This window comes from Diabrotica virgifera, chromosome 5 (assembly GCF_917563875.1).
Source record: "Diabrotica virgifera virgifera chromosome 5, PGI_DIABVI_V3a".
Classification (NCBI taxonomy): domain Eukaryota; kingdom Metazoa; phylum Arthropoda; class Insecta; order Coleoptera; family Chrysomelidae; genus Diabrotica; species Diabrotica virgifera.
This window is the reverse complement of record NC_065447.1, coordinates 74,979,360-74,995,598: the sequence shown is the minus strand read 5'-3', so window position 1 is coordinate 74,995,598 and position 16,239 is coordinate 74,979,360. Positions and strand designations below refer to the sequence as shown.

Sequence of the window (16,239 nt, the reverse complement as noted above, 5' to 3'; positions counted from 1 at the left end):
TTTACAGCAAACATGGTGTGACTTACTTTGTCCACTCTATACTATACTCAGCAAATTCTTTATTGTTCTTACGATTCAAGAGAGAAGGAAAAGAGAAATAATGAGATGGTAATTAGCAAATAAAACATTATTTATTAAAACAAAAAATGAATTTACGAATCTGTGATCTCATGGTGTTACAAATTGAGATCGAGATTACTAAACAAAAAAATGAAAGAAAAGTTCTACATAACAAAAAAAATTATACCTTGTGTTACAATCATTGTCCTGGTTCTTTTGGTGGTTAAGTCCAAGGCGCGATTTCACTTCACTTTAAAGTCACTTTATAAATGATTGATACAACAACAGAACATATTTGATGAAACCATAGTTCATAAGAAAATTTATATAGAAAAATTTAGCATTGTCTAAATAAATTAGCACTTATACTCGAACAAAAATATTAAAAAAAAGAATCTTGTTATCTAGTTCACTAAACTGGATCAAAAATACTAAAATGAAAGCAACTCCGTGCTTTAAAAGAAAACTTCTACTTGCTTGTAAAGAACGATGGTACCAACAGTGGTACAAAATTTTGCGTTCGCTTAAAAACGGCGAAACGCGGTGGTCCACGACTTGCTTAGACCATGATAGGAGCAACACTAACTAATCACAAAAAACTTCTGCAATACACTTGCAAAACTTAGCTGGAACTGCCTTGCTAATTTTTGCCGGTAGCCGCAAATCGCAGCCCGAGGCAACCGGCAAGATCTTAACTTGTCGATCTTTCCTGAACTCGATGACAGCTTTCTAGAACTCTCTCTCTCAAAACCAGAAGTCTACACTCCAATCAAGAACTCAATAACCAATTACAGATTCAAAACACTCAATCAATCAAATCCTAACCAATAAGAAGTTGCTAATTACGCACCAGGGTAAACCCTTTGGCGTATACCAAAACAGCCAATCCAATCAATGAAAAGAATACACCAAGAGACCTCAATATTTCACTCCACCCATTTTTTTCACCAAAAAAATGCTTACTTGGACGTAGTCACAGCGAAGGCCCGTTCTCATGGAAAATGCTTAAGTCAGCTATAAGAACACTTGCTAGATTACATAAACACACTCAGAGTGATTTATTCTTTATAAAATAAACATAACAGCGACATCCTGGCATATTTCAGTCTCCAAAATCAATTAGCTCTTTGTCGGCGAGCTCCCATAAAGCATTACTGAGACACTCAAAGACAATCACGTCATATTCTGCATAAAGACAGACCGTTTTTCTCAGTATAGTAAATACTCGAGGCACTTATCTACGTCGAAGATAAACAAATCAATATCGGATGATCCAATTCACCGCTAAAAATCCTGAGAACCGTACGATTCTCTGATCAACAAATATGAATTTAACGAATCTATTAGACAAAATGCTTATACCGGGGTCGTAATATAGTTATTGTCTTAACACAAAAAAATTAAGGGGGTGGTCATTGACCTTCGGACCGTTATAAAATAAACATTAATTTTTGGTGCTACGCGCAGGACAGCGGTGTTCGATTCACACAAGTTGATTTCCACCAACATTTCTTCCAATCTTTATCTAATATATTATTTTCTTACTCTATATTTTGTTGTATTTTAATATTTTAATTCCACAAAAGTCAAACTAATTTGATTATTGTTTGTGAAATGTTGTTTAAACAATTGCATATGTTTAAAAATAATAAACTTATTATTCTCTAAGTTAAAATATATGAACAAAGAAAGTTTTTGCTAAAAAAGTGTTATTTCAAAGGACAGAGTATATGTTTCTATTTTACAATAAACAAATTTATTTGTATGTATTTAAATGTATTAAAAATGAAAATGTATCTCAATCATTATCAAAGATCATTGGAATGCCCAATCAGAGCATACGTATCCGCTGTCCTGCGCGTAGCACCAAAAATTAATGTTTATTTAAAAGAATTCCTGACGCCGCGCCGTGGTAGTTAACCGATTTTAATTTTGCAAATTACAAATGAAAGGTACGGTATTCTTCTATATTATGTAAAAAAAATGCTATTAGTCCAAGCTGTGGGTGAAAAATAGGTCGATTTCAGGATAAAATTCAGGAATTTTTGAAAACTATCAGGTGTTGTAAAGGACGATGCCAGGAATAACTTATACTAAAATGTAACCAAAAATTTTGTGCGGTTTTTTATTTATGACGATTTTCATTTGTTAAATTTGCAATTTTTAAAGATTTTTAATTTTGCAGCTTAGGATATTCATTTTAGAGAAAAAATTTTAAATAGAAAATTGTAGTAAATTAAAAAACCTACAATTTAAGCCATCGCAAGTTTAATTTAGTTAATACGTTATTGCAAAACAGCCTGCGAAAAGTCCAAAATGGCCGTTTTTTGCAATTGCGTTAGTTATTGTAAAAATAATCTTTTATGTACTTTTTAAGGCTTTAAAATGAAGATCTTTCAATACTAAACATAAAAAAAATTGTAGTGCCCGATTTGTGAACTTGTTACTTAGATATTATAATTTGTTTATCCCAAGAGGTCAAATGTCTAAGGCTATAACTTTTTGAAAAAAAAAACGTACATAGTTAATCTAAGATCCACTCTCCTTCTAAAGACTTATATTTTCATATTCTGATGTAAATAAATGCGTATAACATTTTTCAACCTCTTATTTCGGGTTTAAAAATAAGGGGGCAAATTTCGTTATAAACATTTAGAACTGAAGCCGCCCCTATACATCCTATGAGTTTCTAACTTGCAGATTATTATTGATGAAGCCAAAATAAAAATTAAAAACCAAATAAAAATATTCTACGACCAACTGAAGCCGAGATAATTGTTTTTGTTTTCTTAAATCCTAGTGACTTTATTTATAACCATTAAGAAATTATTTCACAGTCATTGACTAAAAAAAGACTGATATTATCTTAAAATAAAAATTATTTTAACCGAAAGTTACATTTAATTATTAAAGATTATTTTTAAAATGTAGTGAAGATTTATTTTTCGTTTCGACTGTGATTTATTGTGTCGGTTGCCCTTAGCAACGGCTAGCAACTTATAATACATTGAATCACGGTTTTCGCTTTAAATTTTAAAGCACCGCTTGGATTGACATGAAATTTGGCAAACGCATAGATAATATGTTAAAGAATAAAAATGATATTGGGCCTCTGTGTGCTTTTGTCCTAGGGGTGAGTTTCACCCCTTATAATGGGTGAAAAAATATATGTTCAAAATAAGTTCGGAAATGGATAAAACGTCTAATTCTAAGCACCTTTTGTTCTATAGCATTTTTTCACCAAGTTAATACCTTTAGGGCCGGTTGTTCGAACGCTAATCAACAATTAATTACAATTCTGAGACTATAATCAATTAATATAACAATAATTATTAACATAATTAATAATAAATCTCATAATTGTAATTAATTATGTTTTCAGCGACCCAAACAAAGTTGACATTGACAGTTTTGGTGACAGTAATTAAATATTTAATAATGATCATTGTTGATTAGCGTTCGAACAACCGGCCCTTAGAGTTATTTTCGAGTATATACCTTCATTTTTCAACAACAAAAAGAACACGTTTTTAGGCGGTTTTTGACAAATAACTCAAAAAGTAAGTATTTTATTGAAAAAAAGAGTTTTAACAAAAATATAGCAAATTAAAAATTGAAAAAATGGTGTACGCGTGAAATCTCTAGACCCAGTAGAAACAAAGTTCTAGCTAATGAAAAAGAAGTTCATATCCGTTAAATTTCAAAGTGAATTATTTCAACGTGAAATAACCGAAAAATCATGCACTTTTTGGAGAAAAGTCATTACAACTTTTTTAAAGTGTTTAAAAAATATGTATATCTGTTTTAAAAAAAAGTTTGTAGCATCAAAAGTAAGCAAGTTACGCTGAAAATAAAGTTGATCTCTTTTTTTTGTCAAAAAACTCGGGAAAGTCACCCCCTAATTAGCATCAAAAATGAAATTAATCAATTTTACTTCAATGTTGTTTTACTCGTGTATGTGTCGTTTATGTCTGTAAGTTTGAATCGGTTCAAAGTGCTTATTTTTAAAGGGGCAGTAGTTAAAAGGACTTGAACTAGTCAATAATCACGAGTGTGTGCAAATTTAGAACAGCCATATCTTAACAAATTTTTACCTTCCAAAAAAAAAGCAAAAAATCCAAAATATTCGTAACAGCAAAAACTAATTTTTTTACTCTTTGTGATTTTTGGTCACATTAATAAATTTTAAGTTATTCAGAAAAAATCATTTTTTTTAATTAAAAATTAAAACAGATTTATTTTAAAACCAAATTTTTTTTAAATAAGCCCTTTGAACCGATGATACTTACAGATCATATAAATAATACATGAGCAAAGTAACTTGTGAAGCGGTAATGATTAATTTGATTTAAGATGCTAATTGGAGGTCGACTTTCGAGTTTTTTGCCCAAAAAAAAAAGAGATCATCTTTATTTTCAGGGTAACTTGCTTACTTTTGATGCTATAAATTTTTTTTAAAAACAGATATACATATTTTTTTAAATACTTTAAAAAATGATTTGTCTCCAAAAAGTGCATGATTTTTTTAATATTTCACGTTGAAATAATTCACTTTGAAATTTGACGGATATGAACCTATTTTCATTAGCTAGAACTTTGTTTATACTGGGTCTAGAAATTTCATGCATACATCATTCTTTTCAATTTTTAATTTGCTATATTTTTGTTGAAACCCGTTTTTCAATAAAACACTTATTTTTTGAGTTATTTGTCAAAAACCGCCTAAAAACGTGTTTTTTTTTTGTTGTTGAAAAATTAAGGTATTTACTCGTAAATAACTCGAAAGTTATTAACTTGGTGAAAAAATGCTATAGAACGAAAAGTGCTTAGAATTAGACGTTTTATCCATTTCCGAACTTACTTTGAACATATATTTTTCACCCCTCATAAGGGGTGAAACTCACCCCAGGACAAAAGCACACAGAGGCCCAATATCATTTTTATTCTTTAACATGTTATCTATGTGTTTGCCAAATTTCATGTCAATCCAAGCGGTGCTTTAAAATTTAAAGCAAAAACCGTGATACAATGTATTATAAGTTGCTAGCCGTTGCTAAGGGCAACCGACACAATAAATCATAGTCGTAACGAAAAATAAATCTCCATTACACTTTGAAAATCAATTTTAATAACTAAATGAAATTTTCGGTTAAAATAATTTTTATTTTAAGATAATATAAGTCTTTCTTTAGTCAATGACTGTGAAATAATTTCTCAATTGTTATAAATAAAGTCACTACGATTTAAGAAAACAAAAACAATTATCTCGGCTTCAGTTGGTCGTAGAAAATTTTTATTTAGTTTTGAATCTTTATTCTGTCTTCAGCAACAACAACCTGCAAGTTAAAAACTCATAGGATGTACAGGGGCGGCTTCAGTTCTAAATGTTTATAACGAAATTTGCCCCCTTATTTTCAAACCTGAAATAATAGGTTGAAAAATATTATACGCATTTATTTACATCAGAATATGAAAATATAAGTCTTTAGAGGGAGAGTGGATCTTGGATTAACTCTGTACGATTTTTTTTGAAAGAGGTATAGCCTTGGACATTTGACCTCTTGGGATAAACAAATTATAATATCTAAAGAACAAGTTCACCAATCGGGCACTACAAATTTTTTTTATGTTTAGTATTGAAAGATCTTCATTTTAAAGCCTTAAAAATACATAAAAGTTATTTTTACAATAAATAAGGCAATTTTGGACCTTTCGCAGGCTGTTTTGCAATAATGTATTAACGAAATTAAACTTGCCATAGCTCATATTGTAAGTTTTTTAATTTACTACAATTTTCTATTCAAAATTTTTTCTCTAAAATGAATATCCTAAGCTGCAAAATTAAAAATCTTTAAAAATTGTAAATTTAACAAATGAAAATCGTCATAAATAAAAAACCGCACAAAATTTTTGGTTACATTCTTGTATAAGTTATTCCTGGCATCGTCCTTTACAACACGTGATAGGTTTCAAAAATTCCTGAATTATATCACGTTTTTTCACCCACAGCCTGGGGTATATCTGCTTTATTTTCAGTCCTGCAACATTTTGAAAAAATGAATTTTTTTTGCGAAAGCTGGATTGCAAAATTTATTTTGCAAAATCTATTGAACCGATCTTAATGAAATTTACAGTATTGTTTTATTATATCATACAGTTTTTCTGGGTAAAATATGAAGATCCTAAGTGTAGCATAAATGGTTGAAAAACGTAAAATGCGAATACTTGTTTTTTTATGGTTTTTTCGCAATTATTGTTATTTTGCAACAAGTGACAACTTTTAAAATTTTTAGCTAATCCTATATTGTAGGAAATTTAATGACGCAACTTTTATGTCAGTGCAATTTTTCTCAGAAATGAATACTTTTAAAGTTATAATCAAAAAACGAAGAAAAAATCGAAGTTTTCCTACATTTTTTGACATTTTGATTATTTAAAATTTAACGTAACAATGTTCCGGACCTTTTTGAGTGGGAGGATACCTCAAATATTATTATACGGGCTATTTTTAAGCAATTTCTGCAAAACAATATGAGTCACCTCTCAACATCCAAATGTACTAATATTTTTACAGATGCGCCCTGGCCTATCAATAAGTCTTCTCCGTGGCGTCTGTCCACTGAGATAGCAAGATGAAAGGAAGTAAACGGTCAAGACTATCGTCTATTTTACCATAACAGTAAAAACGTGTAGATATAGTTTAAATATATAAAAATTATAAATAGTTAGGAAGGAAGCCAACAAGAAGATAACAACTTTACATGAAGTGTTGATATTCAAACAAATTCAGACAAATTACAAAAACATTATTACAATTCATATTTCTTACCAGTAAAGCGCAAAGTTGTGTTCGTCCTTTTTGTGCAGCTTCGTGAAGTGGTGTGAATCCCCATTTATCAGTAGCATTTACGACGGTGTTGTACTTTATTAGTAGCGCTGCAATATCCAAATGACCATAACTGGAAGCGTTGTGTAAGGGAATAAGACCGCCTTTATCCTGAGCGTTGACGTCTGCTCCATTTTCTAACAAAAATTCTGCTACTTCTACGTTGTTGTAACCAGCTGTAAAAAATATTAATATTAACATCCACAGAATCGACTTTTACTTAATGAAAATTCATGTTTAACGTTATAAACGTCAAATTTTTGTTATCTTTACGTTATTTTAAATAATTATTTTGTTCAAATTGCTTCATTTCATTTGTTAACCTTCTATTTTGTTATACTATTTTTCTTTTATAAATAGGTGACACTCAACTTTTCCTTTAACTAAATACTCTATTTAATTATTATTCTTCAATTTAAATTTTAAATTATTTCAGTTCAATTCTCGATTAACATAGTATACCAACTGTATACTAACCTATCATTTAGATCCAAAATTTATGTTAGGATATCCGATAGCCTATGTCAAATATTACTTCAAACTAATTGAAGTGGAGGTATATCTTCTTCTTGGGGTAAGTTTTAATATTTTACAAACATTCGGTATTCTTTCATATAATTTTATTTTAATATTTTTTATCATAACATAATTTACCTATCTATGCCCATGCTTTCATTCAAACCTTATAAAACGTATGTAAAAGATAACTATAATATGTAGGTAGAATATTTTATTTAATTCACTTTTAACTTTAATAATCTACTTTAACAATTATTATATTCATATATCTGTGGCTTGATGCTAAAAGCCCCAATGTCAATTGTTTGCGGTTCTGTTTTGTCAATATTATATTTAAAAAAAAACGATAAAAAAACAGCAAAAGATATATTTGTGTAAATCATATTGTTGTTCTGAAGCTATTTTCTTGTGGCATTTTTTATAATCAATTACTTTTAATGGGAAATAAGCCACAATTTTACCAAAAAAATGATTTTATTAACGTTTCGAAGCCCAAATCGGGTTTCGTTGTCAAAATACAAAATACTACTAAAATAAACAAAAATGTTGTTGCTAAGTAAAAAAATTCTTCTAATAATTTATTTAATCTGACTCATTTATATTGGCAATTCAGACGTATATTATACATTTTAAAGTAGAAGACTTTAAAATGATACCACCAATATTTATGAGTTGCGTTCCTGGGACGACTTTAATAAAAGATAGTTCATTCGATTACATGAAATCAATCCCAACTCAAGAATATCCGTCACAAAAAAATCATAGCATGTGATCTGTCTTTAAAAAGACAACCAAATGTAACGATGACAGTAAAATTCTCGCGTTAGAGATTCCATAGTAAATCACAAGGGAAAACCAGGAAAAAACCTCGTGATACTATCCCGACATCGTAAGTATTTGGTCTTACATTTAATTTACTTAGGTATTTTCTACGGGAAATAAGCCACAATTTTACTAAAAAATGTATTTATTAACGTTTAGAAGCCCAAATCGGGTTTCGTTGTCAAAATACTATTTTGACAACGAAACCCGATTTGGGCTTCGAAACGTTAATAAATTCATTTTTTAGTAAAATTGTGGCTTATTTCCCATAGAAAATACTTGATTATAAAAATCCCACAAGGAAATAGATTCAGAACAACATTTAATTTACTTTCAAAAAACGAATACCAAATTCTGACTTTAATATGTTTAAATTATAAATAATATTAATAATACATAGATATACAATGAGTAATACTAAAATATAAAATTTGTATTAACTCGATCTGTTATTGACTTACTAATCGTGGTATTTTCTTTCTATTGACTTCCTCTTTCAGTATGGGTAACCACATCTTACTGCATTCTACCGAGGAATTTGCGACACAATTGGTTTCATTTAGCATAATTAGAGCCGCTTCTTTGATTTTTCTCTTTTTACTATCTGATTCTTTCAGGACTATTCGCGGTGTGCAAGTACTTGGAAAGGGAAACGAGAAACGACCCTGCGCGAGTCGCGGAGAAATATTGCAACTATCTTAAATAATTCATATTGTCAATTGAAATTGTCAAATTGACGTATATTTCATACTTTCTGTCAATGAAGCAGAAAAATTATATATTGCTCCACAATATTGATATGATATGCAATTATTATATAAAGGTAAATTTAATTAATTGTATTTTGCTTGCAGTACTGCATTTTAATAACTAATTTTATTTACTACATACAATTGTTGATGTTTTCATAACATAACCTGAATCTTATTTTTTCTTCTTATTATTTTTTTGGACTATGGCCTTGACGATTATCCAGTAACCAGGACTAATATAATTGGCCAATATAATTAAAAGTGCGAATAATAGTACAGAGCGTAGAAATAGGGGTCGCTTTGCCGAACTTGCACGGTCCCAATACTTGAATCTCTCCACTGAACTCTATGTTCATTATCCCATGCATGTTGACATATTTGAGATCCATCAAATTCTCTATTCTTAATATAAGACTGATGTTCACTTATTCTAACGTTTAATGGTCTTGATGTTTCACCTAAATAAAATTGTTCGGATTCACAAGGTATTTTATAAATACAATTCTTTGTTCTTTCTTGTTCACTGTTAGGTTTAGTTTTAGATAGAATGTTGTTGAAATGTTGAATTTATTTCCTATTGTTTTAACTTTCTCGGATAGTCCTTTTATATATGGTATTGATATTTTCCTCGTATTATTTCTTGTGGATGTTATAGGATCCCGTTCTACGTTGTTCTGTTCTATTCGATCCAGTCTTGACAATTCCATACTTATAAACGATAATGGATAATCATTTTTCAATAAAACAGATGTTAACAACTGTTTTTCTTCTAACAATAAATTTTCGTCAGAACAAGTAATTTTGGCTCTATCATATAAGGATTTAATGATTCCCTTCTTAACGTTGATGTTGTGATTTGATTTGTAATTGAGATATCTGTTGGTGTGTGTTGGTTTTCTATACACTTAAGTCTCATATCCAGTATCCTTCTTTGATACTAAAACATCGAGGAAAGGTAGAGCGTTATTATATTCCTTTTCCATTGTAAATTTTATTGTATCTTCTTGATCGTTTATAATATTTAGGAATGTATCCAACAATTCTGATCTATGAGGCCATATTGAAAACACATCATCTACATATCTCCACCATACTGTGGTTTTAAATTTTGTTTAGAAATGATATTAGTTTCGAAATCCTCCATAAATATATTAGCCAATAATGGAGATAAAGAAGAGCCCATCGCTAGACCAAAATTTTGTTTATAGAATTCATTATTTAGTTGAAAATAGGTATTATTAGTACATAATGTCAATAACTCCATTATAGCTGATACATTTAGTTTTGTCCTAGTTGTCAATGTATTATCATTTTCTAATTTCGTTTTGATTATGTTTAAAGTTTTATCTAATGGCACATTTGTAAATAAACCCTTTATGTCAAAACTTACTACAATATTAGTTGGATTAAATTCAATATTTGATAATTTGTTTAAAAAATGTTGTGTATTTTTTAAAAATGTTTCATTATTATTTGTAAATGGTTTTATAATATTTAATAAAAATTTTGATAGTTCACTACAAGGAGAATTGATGGTACTACAAATGGGTCTAAGTGGAATATTCGCTTTATGAATTTTCGGTACTCCATAAAAATGTGGTGTCTTACTGTAATGAGGTGTCATTAATTTTCTTTGATAGTACGTTAGATCATTTTTAAATTTGAATAAAGTTTTATAGATTTTGTTTTCCAGTGTCTTCGTTGGATCCTTCGTTAATTTGGTATACGGTCCATTTGTAATTAGATCTGTAATTTTGTCCTCATATTGTATTTTATCCATTATTACAGTTGCATTTCCTTTATCTGCTGGTAGAATTGTTATGGGAGTCATCATTTTTTAAAGTTTTTAAAGCTTTTATTTCCTCTTTGCTGATGTTCTGTTCAATTTTATTAGATTTTTCCAATTCAAGTTTACATAGTACCCTATATTGTTCTTTTTCATGAGTTGGTAAACACTGGGATATAAAATCATTTTTTTGGTAAAATTGTGGCTTATTTCCCATTAAAAGTAATTAAATCATATTGTGTTATTTTTTTTTATAATTATTAATTTTTTAAAACCGCATGGCAAAGAAAGACATTTAACTTTATACATAGTGTCAACTAACACAAGATTTTTTGTTGTAGTTTTTTTTTATTATCGGGCTTTATCTTGTCCCCCTCTTTGGTGGGACTACCCAATTAACCCCAAGTGGTTTTCATACAACTGCTGATTAAAGCGTTGTAGCAAGCTACAATCCTAGTTACTGCCTATGCAACCAACATTAATTCAGCTGCTACTACAGCCTACATTTCGCTGCCTCAGTGCAACACTGTACTTTTCACCAAAAATCAACCATTTTGAGAAAAACAGGTTTAAAGTTTTTCATGCGCTAAGATTGACTCCTCAGCGAAAATTATTGTTTATTTTCGTTTTTCACTTAGTTGTTAGTTTACGTAAATTAGTCTTGTACAATTTTAAAAAGCACTAATGTATATATCTTTTAAAACATTTTTTATTTATTGGTTTAAATGAAAGGAATTTGAGTTGTTACAATATTGAACTGAACGTTTAAACAACTTTTAAAACTGTTACATTTATTTGTAGATGTTACTGTTTTGTTTTGGAAATTAAATTACATTAAATTAATTTTTTTCCACAATGTTATAAAATAGTTTTGAATGTTACACTTTAGCTCTGAAATAATATAATATATTATAATAAAAATATTGAGTGATTGTTGTGTAAGTGTTGTTGGGAAAGTTTTGGTAAAACGCCATTTCCTAATGGAGAATAAATAATATTTATTGACACTGCCATCTTAAAAAAACTACGTTTATTTTTAGGCTGTATTCAGTACACGTGACATACAAAAGAAAGAACTGACTTATCTTCATCATTTTCTTTGGTCTTTACCCCATGGAAAAAGTTATAAGTCGTTGGTATTAATTTTGCATCGCATAAACTTATATTAAATCCGCTTTTTTCTGAAGTGGAATCCCAGGTGGAGCTCGATATGCTTGTTTGACTTGGTGCTTGTTGGAGTTCGGCTCGTTGGAGTTCGGCGGCTGTTGTTTTGTTTTTCTAGGTTTCTTTTGGACACCTCTAGAAGTAACTGAAGAGCAAGAATGTCTTCTAGACATAACAACAAGAGAACCATTTTTTCTTTTTTGTTATTTTATCGTCTAGGTTAAAAAACATCATTTCGTTTTGCTCATAAGAATACTTATAAAAAACAGTCGATGGAGTTGATTTCTTTACTCGAAATGATTTAACGTTCGCCCATACTACTTTCTCTTCTGATATAGAGTACTGGAAATTTTTACCCGGAAAAGAATTTTCTACAGCAGTTCAGTCGTATACATCTGAGGTGTTTATTTCTTTTACCTGAAATTGTCTTTTTTCTTTATTTGTCACTTGAACTACAGCGACTAGTTGGCTAGGGGCATAAAGAGGGTTATTGTTAATAGTCTTTTTTTAATTGTCGTTCAATCGAAGAATGCATGCTATCCCCCTCGTTTTGAGTATGACCAACAAGTAAGTATTTATGAGTAATTGAAGGAATATCTAAAGTTTGTACTGCATATAGATACATTGATAGGAGAACGTGGTTTTTATTTCGGCCACTGCAGTTGCCAGAATACAAAATAACAGATTTTCCATTAGCATTTTCTTTTAAAAAATCAAAAAGGAATGAAGCGATTTCTAAAGCTCCACGTTTTGCACACCCTTTATGCCAAATATAGCAATGGCCTTGCTTGGATGTGGCGTCAAAAACCGTAAAATTGAAGGTGTTTAGTTTTCTTTTATAGTAAAATGTTGAAATTTGCCCCTTTGGAAGTTGAAATACAGCTTCAAGATCAAAGCAATCAACAACAGTGTTCGAGTTATGATCCCTACTATAGTAATGTCTTGCTGTTTATCTGCACGAGCCGTACAGAGAACTGCCTGCATGGCAATACTACATATAACATTTGATTATATTACTGTATTGCTCTGAGTTTTATACAATTGTTCTGGAGCAACACCGTAACATTTTTAGTTATTATTCTATTGCCCTGTAATGTAAGGTCTTTAAGCACAGAACTATAGTAACATATGATGGAATTATAAATTTAAAAAAATATATATTTTAAGATATTACAGTATGACCTGAAAAGAACCATCATCCATTCATAGGAATTTATTTTTATCTCAAAACATACAAATTTTGAGATGTTACAGTATAGCACTGATACAGCGATTTATTTCCATGTGAAGTTACAACCAGCTCTTCTTCAGAAGTGACAGTAATCTCTGTTTTAACCATAATTATATTTTTCACTTTTATTTTATCGTACAGTTTAGGCAATATTTGTTTATTAAATTTTGGTTTTCTTTATACAGGGTGGGGCATTAGTGTGACAAAGTCCAATTACTCGTTTGTAGTAAGAGATACGAAAAAAAGTTATTTAGGTAAAAGTTGGGGCACAGATAGGACCATAATTTAAAAATATTTTCAAATATACAGGGGCGTGCGTATTGACAGGGTGACACAAACTTATGTTTTTTTAAAATGGACCCTGTATATTTTTACATTTTTGGATTCTCCTCAATGTTTCCTTTCGTAAAATATAGGGTTTTGTAATATTATACGAGGTAGTTTAAAAGATAATTACGTTTTTTTGTTAATTTCGTAGCAACATTTACACCCTGTAGAATTGTAGTGATTTGACATCAAATTTTTATTTTATGTTTAAACGATTTTTAATATAGTCTACTATTGCTAAACATTAACAGTATATCCAAATGTTTAATTTTAGTATACAGGGTTGGTCGAAACTCGGAATGAGTATTTTCTGAGTTTTTTTTTAATGTAACACCCTGTATTTTAGTATTGTAATAAAATTATATTTTATGACACTTTTTTATTTCTTAAGCATTCCCTATACCTAAGTGCTTTAACTTATAAGTTATTCGTGATTCTTTAAGCCAAATATTAATTGCAATAAAAATTATGTGAAATTTTGCTTAGGTGGCCGTGAGAATATTCAATCAAAAATAATTTTTCGAAAAAAAAAATCATAATACTAGCCTGATCCATAATTTATTAATATTGGATGAGATATCCAAATAAATTCGTAGTTAAGATTGTTGGTGCGCAAAATATTAATAAAAACATACAATATTCTACCTAGCCGGCTATGACACTATATTTGCTTAAAAATTTGACATTATACTATTTTTATAGTTCCAGTTGCCTTGTTACCATTACTAATATGAATCTTTCTAATGAGGAACTGATCAATAAGATTTTTGTGCTAGTGTAGTATAACAAAAATGTGCTACTAGCAATAAGAATTTTTCATCAGAAATTCCCTGATAGACGACAACCAAGAAGAGAAACGTTTGAAAATATACTAGAATGGTTTCAACGGACTGGACACTTAGATTATGATAAATCTGATAAAACAAAAATTATTGTAAATGAAGAAAACAGGAATTAAATGTAATCCTTGGTGTCATTGAGGATCTGCATATTAGTACAACCGTTCTTACAATCTAAGTATCTAGTCTATTGAGACCGTTTTAGTATACTTTCGAAGTTTCTCTTCTTGGTTGTCGTCTATCAGGGAATTGCTGATGATTAATTTTTATTGCAAGTAGCTCATTTTTGTTATACTCTCCTAACACAAAGCCATTTTAATCAGTTCCTCATTAGAAAAATTAATATTAGTAATGGTAACAAATCAACTGAAGCTATATAAATAGTATAATGTCAAATGTTTAAGCAAATTTTGTGTCATAGACAACTAGGGAGAATTTTGTATGTTTGATTAATATATTAAGCACCAACAACTTTAAATACGAATGTATTTGGATATCTCATCCAATATTAATAAATTAAGGAGCAGGCTAGATTATTTTGTACTTTTTTTCGAAAAATTATTTTTGATTTGATATTTCCACGGTCACCTAATAAAATTGCACGTAATTTTTGTTGCAATTAATGTTTGGCTAAAAAAAGTACCATAAAATATCATTTCATTACAATACTTAAATACAGGGTGTTTCATTTAAGAAAACTCAGAAAATACTCATTCCGAGTTTCGACCCACCTTGTATACTAAAATTAAACATTTCGCTATACTGTTAATGTTTAACAATAGTAGACTATATTGAAAATCGTTTGAACATAAAATAAAAGTTTGATGTCGAATCACTACAATTCCACAGGGTGTAAATATTGCTACGAAATTAACAAAAAAAAAACGTAATTATCTTTTAAACCACCTCGTATAATATTACAAAACCCTATATTTTAAGAAAGGAAATATTAAGGAGAATCCAAAAATGTAAAAATATACAGGGTGTTCTATTTAAAAAAAATATAAGTTTGTGTCATCCTGTCAATACGGACGTGCCTGTATATTTGAAAATATTTTTAAATTATGGTACTATGTGTGCCCCAACTTTTACCTAAATAACTTTTTTTCATATCTCTTACGACAAACGAGTAATTGGACTTTGTCACACTAATGCCCCACCCTGTATGTAGTAAATATGACTATTTAGTATATTTTATTTGTATCTTCCAATTAAGATACGACGTACTTGCACCTGTGACAGAGCTAGTCAAGGCAGTATCAATAGAATTGGCATCTCAACTGTCGTTATATATACGACTGAGGTGTGGTAACTTTTCTCGCCTTCACTAGAACATTAACTTCAAAGTAAACTATGTTTTGAAAACTTAACTTAAAAAATAGACACCAACTTACCAATATAAAAAAAATTATACGCAAATCATGAAGAAAATCGACAACTTAAAATCATATGAGGAATTAAACATAGACGGGAAGTTAGTACAGTTAATGAAATCAATTAAAAAAGCACGGAGTAATGAGATTATTTCTGATACTTTGTAAATTCAGAATTCTGAAACTATCGGTGGAAAGATCAATATATGATCAGTACAATAGTGTTGACTAGGTAAGTTAACGTTTTAATATCTATTAGATCTATAAAAAAAATTTCGCAAGGTACTAAATCATCATTAAATATTCAAAACACGTCCATCACGTACATTCATTGAATGGTCACCAGTGGTGTGCGTTTGGAAATAAACAAAATAAATAAAATAAAGATGTTTTGGTTTATAAGTTTATTACACTTACCACATTTAAATCTGAATCAAGCTGAGAAGGACAATCGCTGTATAAGGGATTGTAAGCGATTGT

At 29.6% G+C, this 16,239-nt stretch overlaps 1 protein-coding gene across 1 annotated transcript in view; it reads right to left on the bottom strand.

Annotated features, from left to right (window-relative positions):
- Nucleotides 1-16,239, bottom strand: part of LOC114326696 (poly [ADP-ribose] polymerase tankyrase) — a 117,302-nt gene that overhangs the window by 44,879 nt on the left and 56,184 nt on the right. Inside the window, exon 10 of the mRNA XM_050650151.1 lies at nucleotides 6,890-7,122. Within this exon, the coding sequence (XP_050506108.1) occupies nucleotides 6,890-7,122 (233 nt within the window). The remainder of the gene's footprint in view (nucleotides 1-6,889; nucleotides 7,123-16,239) is intronic.